The sequence below is a fragment of the Ipomoea nil genome, unplaced genomic scaffold (assembly GCF_001879475.1).
Source record: "Ipomoea nil cultivar Tokyo-kokei standard unplaced genomic scaffold, Asagao_1.1 scaffold1026, whole genome shotgun sequence".
Lineage (NCBI taxonomy): Eukaryota > Viridiplantae > Streptophyta > Magnoliopsida > Solanales > Convolvulaceae > Ipomoea > Ipomoea nil.
The window spans coordinates 179358-189623 of NW_017617454.1; the positions used below are offsets into that span (position 1 = coordinate 179358).

The 10266-nt window shown below is 35.7% G+C and overlaps 1 protein-coding gene across 1 annotated transcript; it reads right to left on the reverse strand.

Moving 5' to 3' along the window:
- Positions 1–2345: 2345 nt before the first annotated feature.
- LOC109180314 (glucose-6-phosphate 1-dehydrogenase, cytoplasmic isoform-like) lies at positions 2346–7689 on the reverse strand. The gene is made up of 16 exons (XM_019329820.1): positions 7481–7689; positions 6886–7136; positions 6633–6718; positions 6288–6342; positions 6027–6213; positions 5671–5828; positions 5513–5581; positions 4951–5009; positions 4795–4831; positions 4465–4536; positions 4114–4261; positions 3819–3914; positions 3568–3638; positions 3082–3197; positions 2934–2979; positions 2346–2753 (listed from the first exon to the last, which is right to left on the reverse strand). The coding sequence occupies exons 2-16, from the start codon at positions 7054–7056 to the stop codon at positions 2586–2588; spliced, it is 1539 nt and encodes a 512-aa protein (XP_019185365.1). The 5' UTR covers positions 7057–7136; positions 7481–7689; the 3' UTR covers positions 2346–2585.
- Positions 7690–10266: the final 2577 nt, after the last annotated feature.

Below are 10266 nucleotides of genomic sequence, written 5' to 3' on the forward strand. Positions count from 1 at the left end.
TGTTATATGATTAGTGGTGTAAATGTTATTGCTTAATTTTTAAAATAATATATATATATATTTTCTTTCTCGTGTACGGGAGGAAATTGAAAGGCAACATTTATAGTATGGTATAGACAATATATGTACTATTTTAAAAATTGATGAGCAACATTTATATCATTAATAGTTTAAGAGTGACATTGATAATTGAAATATTATGAAAGGTAATTTTTTCTTTATTAGTATGTGAATAGTGGAAGACACTTTAGGGAAAAAAATCCAGATTAATGATTTTCCCAAACAAATGGTAATGATTTTTTATTTTTTTTGGGAGTGGGGCACGTAATTATTGAAAATTACAAATGGCTTCCACTAAGCAAAGCATTTTCTCAAGTTGGCATAAAAGGCTAAAAGCTTTTCTTTTCCTTTGTTTTGGTCAAAAACTTGCTTTATATGGTAAACTTTCATTGTGGTTTGGGAGGCGATGATACATAATAATAAATTAATAATATGATGATATTAACGCTTAAGATTCATTGGATGTATTTAATTAATGCATTTGTGTTGCGAAAATGGGATAAACTTGATTTATTATATATGATATTTAAGTACGTACTACTTAATTTTGTTACTGTTTTAGCTTCTATGATGTACCAAAATAATAATAATACTGGAGGGGGTGGGTGGTTCAAAGTGACAGACGGCCTAAAAACATACGAGTACATCTTTTGTCCATCGGGCAAAACATATCCACCCCAAACATCTCCTTCCTTCAAGTACCATTATATATTTATATTTGCACTGAACACAAAAGTACACCTTTGTTTTTATCCATATCTACTTCACATTATGTTATCTTTATGTAATTAAAGTGCACATGGCATGTGAATTTTTGGAGTAGTTAATTGAAATTACAGATGGAATATATATATATATATATATATATATATATATATAGTCTTTTTTTAAGTTAATTCAATGAGAAAGTCATTTTGTATATAATCAGCTAACATTAAAACATTTTTCTACAACTCGTTAATGCTACAGTACAACTAGTTAAACTTATAACACAATCAACTAAGAGCTATCAGTTAACAGTCATTTACCAAACACCTCTTTTGTTCGCATTTGATCTTGTCCCTATGTATATAAGATTATAAGTATAGAGATGGTAGGTAGGGAGGAAGATGAGAGGTGAGCAGATGGGAATGGAGAGAGGAGAGGATGGAGGGTAGGAAGTCGTGTCACGAATGATATATATATTGGAACTGCACTGCAGGCCATGTGATAGATAAAGCAGCAGCAGCAGCAGCTTTATTAATGAAATTAGTTGCCTTTAATTTACTCTTTAGCTTAGCTTTGCTTTTTGGAGGTGATAGCGATGGATATAAAGCCATAAAGGCGATGAAGATTACAGACATTAGCTAGATGTATGCATATGTGCGCGCAGTGGCCGGGTATATTGTATATATATATATATATATATACGCTGCGGGCCTGTACGTACGTGTCATGTTGGATTGATGGATCATATCGGATCATATATATGGGTTTCGATGATCGATCCATCTGCCTGCAATAATAATAACAATAATACCGATGCATGTGAAGCTTATATCGCTGTCTTCCCCCCTAACCTAACCACTCCACTAGTCACTACCCTTAATTAGCTTTTCTCATAGCGATGGGGGGGGCCCGGCCCTCTCATCTCTTTCATATCTATCCACCACTGCACGTTTCATTTCAATATTCATCTCCTCCTCACTCCTCAGCTCAAAACTAAATACCACTGCACGTACATACACTCTCCATTTTTATATATATATTATCATCCCGGCCGCCCATCATCAGCCTCGATCAGCCTTATGATCTCAGTATGTTATGTATTTGTGGGGAATGAGCGATCCGGCCAGGATATATATATATATATATATATATATATATATATATATATATATATATATATATATATATATATGATCCCGTCCCGCCCAGGAAATATATGTATGTAGGAGCTAGAAAGCTAGCTGAGTCGTCGGAGACAATAATATAATTGGCATTATTCCATATCATATATTATTATTATTAATTAATGTTGACCTAGCTAGCTCAGCTCAGCTCTATATATATTATATAATTCCTGCCTGCAGCCTGCATATATATATGCCTCACCTCATTAACATCTCATCTCTACCTATCCAATCACTTAAAATCTTCATTACATTCCTAGCTTTATTATATTAAACAAACCAACAAAACAAAACAATAATTCAGTTACATCTATCTATCAATAACATCCCATGCATCCATCTGAAAAGGTTTGTTATATTAAAACACATAACCATATATATGAAACGTACATATACATGAATCATAGTATGTATAGGTATACCCTACCAGCCAGCTGATCGATATGAGGATTATTATCATATGTATAGTAATCCATTACAATTTTACAGCCCGTGGGGGTATTACTTATTCTGAAACAAACCGCACCCCAAGTTTTGGGTATCTATCTGTATCTGGAACAAACATGCATGCATATATATATGCCGCACATATAGTACTCCATCTTCGCTTCATCACTTTGTTAAGTTGTAATATTATAAGGTCGGAGGGATCCATATATATCCATGTGTTTGAACATACCCCACCCTTTTTAACAAATCATCTGCTTCCCCAGGGCCTCGGCTGCCTGCCTTGTAAGCTATTGACTTAAACTCTCCATCATCTATCCTGTGCAATAGCGGGGTGAATATCTCCCATGCCACCTGCACATCAGATCATCAACTAACATTATATATATTCACACATCCACTAACCAATCATCATATCCTATCCATCTGGCCTGGACAATATATAATATATATATATTCCATATATATATATGATGCTACAATAAGCTAGCAAGCATTGTGTTCATAATTATATATATCACATTCAATACCTACCTTCAGTTCATCCCTACGAACAAAATGCTGCTGATCCCCCCTTATTCTGTGAAAACATACATGTTAGTATTAGCATTATTTATTTAGATGAAAATTGCTAGGGATTTTTAACTAATAATAATGTAAAAGCAGATATATACAGCCATACGTGTCCAGTATTAGACGCTCATAAGCCTCTGGAATGGTAACCCCTTGATAACGTTGCCTATACGACAAGTCTAGTTCGCTCTGAACCGTTGACATTTCCAGTCCAGGTTGCTTCACCTGCAAGCAAGCAAATTAAAGGAGATACACACTAAACATGTCACCACCCCAGGCCAGCCATCAATTCCATCTCAGCAACTTAGAATATATATATGCAACTATAATATATATATAAAATATATATAAAATATATATATATATATATATATATATATATATATATATATATATATATATATATATATATATCCAAGTCTCTCATTTTCATTTTACTGATTTCATGCTAAGAGGTTCATATTCAATAACTTGTGTAAATCTTGGGGAACCTAGCTAGCTATTCCAGCAATTTAGCTTTGCCAGTAACAGACTAGTCCAATCAGTGATATTAACCAATTGGAAAAATATATAAATGCATATACGCTAGCTTTACCGTGAGTTTCATGTACATTGCTTCAGAAGGCTGAAGACGTATAACAAATTCGTTCCTCCCTTGCTTTTGACCTGATAAATATGCATATTTACAAGATGTTTTCAGTCACAGGACTGACTCAAAACTTAAACTCATTGCAACCGCCAGCACCAAATTATGAAAATAGATTGCACAATACTGAAGATCTTAATTAAGAGTATGTAGCTAGGGAATTGAAAATGGAATTTATGTATGTTAATTGGAATACATACATCTGAATATATCACCAGGAACTTCCTTAAATTGGATACGTATTTCTGCCTTTCTAGAATTCAGTGCTTTTCCTGCCTTGAGTATAAAGGGTACACCTGCACCAAATCATTCATGTAATAATTAATATTAATAAGAATAAATTGGGGTACAAACTTTTTTTTTCTCAACTATATATTGAGAGAACCAACCCTACAAATATTTGTATACCTTACATAGCTTAAAATATCCCATAAAGAGTATGTATGCTATTATTCACAATGAAAATACTAACCAAATGGATATCCATCATCTCACCTTCCCATCTTTCATTGTGCACACGCAGAACCACTGTTGCAAATGTTGGAGTATTTGAGTTGTCAGGAACTGTTGGATCATCCCTATAGCCCTCGTATTGTCCAAGCACAACCTCTTCATCTTTAATTGGAACCACCGACTGAAGAACCTGAATTCCAAATTAAATGAATCAAATGAAACTGAAAATCTTAGTAATCATAAGCCAACATCGGCAACAAAGAAAACACATTCAGATACATACTTATGTATAACACAAAAAGTATACATACATATATACATAAGGTCATTATTCAACATGCTTCTGTGGAAAAACAGACATATTACAATACTAAAAGCATATCCAGAGCAAACCTTCACTTTCTCGTCTCGGATGTGCTCAGGCTTTAGAGAAATCGGCTTTTCCATGGCAACAAGGCAAAAAACCTGTTTGCAAAAGGGAAGGACGACATAATGAGAATTCAAAAATAAATAATACAAACATTCAAGAGTTGAACCAAAAAAAGGGAGATCGCAGAAGAGGGAAAGGTAAAGAATAATATGCAGAGAGAGTGACCCAACTCAATGCAAATGCCTTTCACAAAACACTAGAAAGTACTTGATTATTGAAACCATTCACCAATGCATCTAGTGCAACTTCAGATAATGTCATTGATAGATTGTCATGAGATCACAACAGGTTACCTGCAAAAGGTGGTTCTGAATAATGTCCCGTATAATCCTGCCAAACGTTAAGATCAACTTTATGTTACTAGCTACCATGTTCTAAAATTCAGTAAAATACAGGTAGAATGAATGTAAAATTGGGTAGACATGCAAGAAGGTATCCAGAAAGAGTACCCATATTGATCAAAATATCCACCACGGCCTTCAGTACCAAAGTCCTCTCTGAATACAATCTGCATAAAAAACAAGTTACTATAGAAATCAAACACTTAGATAATACTCTTTATGTACTAAGGTGAGTAAAAATAGTGAAACACATGAATAGGGGACAGTTTGACAGAATTAATTTAACAGTTTAACCATAGAGTCCACAAGGTAGGACAAACACAAGCTAATTCTTTTTTGGCAGAACCTGATAAGAAACTACATGGAAGTATGAACTTTTTATTCACCTTACAGCAACCAAAAAAACAAGCATGTGCTATCACAGTTCAGTTGGTCTAAGAATGGCATTAACGCTTTACATATTGAACGAGAAACAGAATCCACGTAGTCCATCCCAACTAGATTGAGTTTAGGACTTTGTTAAGTAGTTAAATCAGTTACATTGAACTAAAGTATTCCTAAAATTTCTCTCCCTTTTCTTATATTTTGACTCAGGCATCTAATAACAAGATAAAAGAACCTCTTTGAACCTCAGTAGTTAAATATACCATCAGCATGTGTGCAAACCCACCTGTACACTGTCAATGTTGTCACGGTTCCACAGGGGCAAAAAGAAGCGATTTGCAAAGCGAAGCACAAGCTGCAGTGTTTTTAAATAGTAAAAGCATAAATATGAGAAACAATTAACTAACTAGATTGGGAAAAGAGACAATTTTCTAGAAACATTACCAAGTTCTGAACCAACTCCTTCCCCAAGTAGTGGTCAATACGATAAATTTGTGGCTCATCAAATAATTCTCCTATCTGGGCACTGAGTTCCTCAGCTGAAGCCAAATCCCTACCAAAGGGCTTCTCAACAACGATGCGTGTCCATCCACCAAGATCAGCTGTAAAAGAAGACATGAAGAAATGGATAAAGCTATATGTGTGGTTATATATCAGAGAGCATCATCAAAAGAACAAAAGTATTTTACTAACAAGTTTGATTCAATGAGAAATATTAATGAAAAAGGAACATATATTTCATACTAAAATGAGCTTGAAGGTTCTCATAAGAAGCCACAAGTATGAAAAGAGATGCATACATTTATTCATGCAATAAAACTTTATCATTCTGCACACAGATGGATATACTGATGGAGGAAGTGCAAGGTAGAAGAGCCTTCTGGAAGATCCTTCAGTGCTATTTTTTGATACTTCATGCTCATATATTGCCTTATCTAATGACCGAAATCCCTCCTCGGAGTCATAACCACCAGATACATATTTTATCTGCAGGAGAGTTGACTCAGAATAAGAAAGAACCACATTACTGAAGGGGAATATAGATTGATCATTGTACTAACCAATTGCAGAAAATTTGGAACAGTTTCTGCATTATCTTTTCCCGGGGAAAGATACCTGTAATGATAGGGTATAAGGCCATTATTGGCCACAGCTTCATGTTTCTTGAAAATAAATGCAAACCATAGAAATTCAGGGGGGGGAAAAAACTTATAGCAACTCAATTGGACAGAAGAGAAACTTATGGAAGTTGGGATTGTGCTAATAAAGAATGCTACAAAATATAAGAATGCCACGTGAATTTGAAAACTCGCCAGCCAGTGCCACACAACAAAATACATGAAAATTAAGAGAATAATTATTACTTGACCAAAGAGTGAAAATTGAGGATAGAGCAAAATTCTCACCCACGAATACGGTCTCTCAAGTCATCATCTGAAATTTTGGTCCTTGCATAGCCAAAAATGTGAACGTCATTAGATTGCAAGAACCCCTGCAAGTATACCATCAGATAATCACATGATCAACACAGCGTGTTTGATGAAAGTCAAGGTTCTAACAATTCATTTGTGAAGTGTTGTGGTTAAAAAAGGAGAGTGTCATGAAAACCAAATTATATTTTATCTCAGCATGCTAGTAAAAGGAAGATCTAAATAGCACCTGGTGGTAGAGGTTGAACAGTGCAGGAAAAGTCTTCTTTTTGGCAAGATCACCAGAAGCACCAAGAACAACAATGGAGAGGCACCCAGTTTCAGTCACACCTTCAATGTCTGCAAAGGAGTCATTGCTAACAAGACCCCTTTTCTCCACACACCATTGTGCAGATTCCATCTTAAAAGCTTCTAGTCTAGTGAGAAGCCCAAATTCAATTACTTGTTCACAGTAGTATCACTTAGCTAGAACCTCCTGATCTGCATACCACACAAGGAGTAACTTAATACTAAGTCATTAATATCCTGATGCAGAGTGATCCTGAAAAAAAAATTACTATGAGTGGTTTAAGAATTTAGTTAAACTTCCGGAGTGATGACAGTCCATAAAGATCAGATCCAGCTAGCCATCATTAACATCACCACATCAATAAAAACAAATCAGGCAGAATCAAACAGGATTATCAGGGGAAAAAACGAGCAAATTCACTACAAAAGAAATGTCCACCTAACGCAAAAATAAACTGAGCAGAAATCAAAAGAACATGACAACGAATTACGAAGACATAGGCAGTAAAAAGAGACAAAAAGGTAGGAGATCGAACCTTAAAGCTCACAGAAGAGAGGTGAAGAGCGAAGAAGCTGGAAGAGTGATACACCGTTCAGTAGGGAAGCCAATAATAATAATAGGCGAATAAAATTAGTAGAATCTCCAGAAGGAAATGAAAACACAATAGGAAACGGACAGTAGAACGAACGAAGTGGGGATTGGAAAGATATTTTTTAATGAGAGTATGAGAGTCACTCCGGGTCCCCCGCCAGGCCTACCGAGGTTTCGGCTCCAATGGAATGGAACTATGGAAGCCGATGCACCGCAAATTATGTCATGGAATCGTGTTCACCGAGAATGGTGAACATAAGGCAAAACGACGTCGTTTTTAGGTTAAAAAAAAAAAAATTTGCGAATGTGGAGTTAACGGCGCGCGTTTAATCAAATTATGAATTTTCTGTTATGAGATTATGAATTTTACGCATAACAGAAAATTCATAATCGCATAACAGAAAATTCATAATCTCACAACAGAAAATTCATAATCTCATGGTTCCAAAGTGAATGTGTAGGCATGGTTCCAGGCATGGATTCATAATTTATGAATGTCCGTGATTTCGGACGGTAATGTGTAGGCATGGTTCCACAGTGAATGTGCAGGCATGAATTCATAATTTATGAATGTTCGAAATCTTTGTTCACCTCAAATTAAAGTGAAACCGCAAAATGTGAAAATAAAGAAGAAAAATCACGCAATTAATTAAGGAAAAAAAAAAAAGATAACAGTGTACTAACACCGTTGGAACCGTGTTCACCATGAATGGTGAACACGGTTCCATGGCATAACGTCCCCCGATGCACACAGTCAGTCCACCCAACGCCGCCGCCTTAATTGGACTTTTGTAATAGATATAATAATGGAAAATACTATTTATACTTTTTAAATTTTAGTTTCTCTCCTAAGATTTTAATGTTGACATTTGTACCGAGTCCTATAGGATGAAATAACTAATCATCAATTGACATGTTAAGAATTAAAAATTAGAGAATAATAAAAAAAAAAAGAATGGACATAATAAAACGATGAGTTAATACCCAAAATAGTCCCTCGACTATGTCGTAATTACCAATTTGGTCCTCGACTATCATTCTTACCCAATTAAGTCCTCAACTATATAATTTTTACCCAATTTAGTCCTTTGTCAATTTGACTGTTTGTTGACTGTCAAAAGTGGAAATAAAGTTGTAATTTTACAAGTTTTCTCCTTCCTCCTCATTTAGCAGCGCCAAACCATGTAGCAATAAGATCCGGTTGGGTTCTAAACCTGTCAGTATCGAAGTAGTGGTTATGCATCGGATAGCCCATGAATTTGATTTTCAACGATTTTTTGACGATCGAAATCTGATCGAAGTGTATTGCTGCATGGTTTGGCTCTGCTAAATGGAGAGGAAGGAGAAATCTTGTAAAATTATAATTTTATCCCGACTTTTGACAGTCAACAAACAGTCAAATTAATACAGAGGACTAAATTGGGTAAGAATTGTATAGTTGATGACTAAATTGGGTAAGAATTGTATAATTGAGGACTTAATTGAGTAAAAGTTACATAGTTGAGGACTTAATTGGGTAAGAATGGTAGTTGAGGACCAAATTGGTAATTATGACATAGTCGAGGGACCATTTTGGGTATTAACTCTAAAACGATAGTTGTTGAGTTTGACATGAATACTCACGTGCCATGATCCCATCAACTACTTTTTATCCCGATAAGTTTATGGTAGTTAGGGAGTAGTAGTTATGATGAGAACTGATTGTATTATATTTTCTGAACTTGATTACAATGAGCTCAGATGATGTGAATATATAGAATAGAGAGTCACAGTGTGACAATGATAAGAAGTAGAGAGTCACAGTGTGACAAGGATAAGAAGTTCTAAACAGACTCATATACATAGAGTCCTAATACTCCCCCTCAAGCACAGTGTATACTAGTAACCTGTAGCTTGTCCCTTAAGGAAGAAAATCTAGGTCCAGGCAGAGCTTTGGTGAAGATATCAACAAGTTGATCCTTTGTGGAGATGAAGTTGACTTGGATATCGCCCGAAGCTACTCGATCACGAACAAAATGATAATCAATCTCCACATGCTTGGTGCGCGCATGAAAGATTGGATTGGTACTCATATATGTAGCTCCTAGATTATCACACCATAATTTTGGAATGGAAATACCCGGAATCTGTATCTCACGCAATAATGACATAATCCATAGAACCTCAGCACAAACATCTGCAAGAGCTTTGTATTCAGCCTCAGTGGATGACCTGGCAACAGTTCTCTGTTTCTTGCAAACCCATGATATAAGATTACTCCCCAAGAAAACAGCAAAACCACTCGTGGATTTTCGATCGTCAGGACAACCAGCCCAATCAGAATCAGAGAAAGCATGAATGTCTCTAGATGAGCACCGTCGTATGCGTAAACCATGATCAACTGTTCCCTTAACATACCTGAGTACCCGTTTGAGCTGCTCTCAGTGTGATATGGTGGGGGCATGCATATGCTGGCATAACTGATTAACTGCAAAGGATAGGTCAGGTCGTGTGACAGTGAGATATTGCAGTGCTCCAGCTAGACTCCTGTACTGTGTGGGATCATCATATAGATCTGAATTGAAGGGGACAGTTTTCGAGACAGAGATAGGTGTAGAAAGGGGTTTGCATTCAGACATTCCAGCCCGTTTTAAAATATCATTCATATACCGTTGTTGAGATAAAATAATCCCATTGTCACTCTTAACTGTTTCAATACCCAGAAAAAAATTTGGTTCACCAAGATCTCTG

Coding starts and splice junctions, on each gene's coding strand:
- LOC109180314 (XM_019329820.1), bottom strand. CDS start 7,056: ATGGAATCTGCACAATGGTGTGTGGAGAAAAGGGGTCTTGTTAGCAAT. Junction 4,262..4,464: donor TCCGAGACGAGAAAGTGAAG/GTTTGCTCTGGA, acceptor TTTGGAATTCAG/GTTCTTCAGTCGGTGGTTCC. Junction 3,915..4,113: donor GCACAATGAAAGATGGGAAG/GTGAGATGATGG, acceptor GATTTGGTGCAG/GTGTACCCTTTATACTCAAG.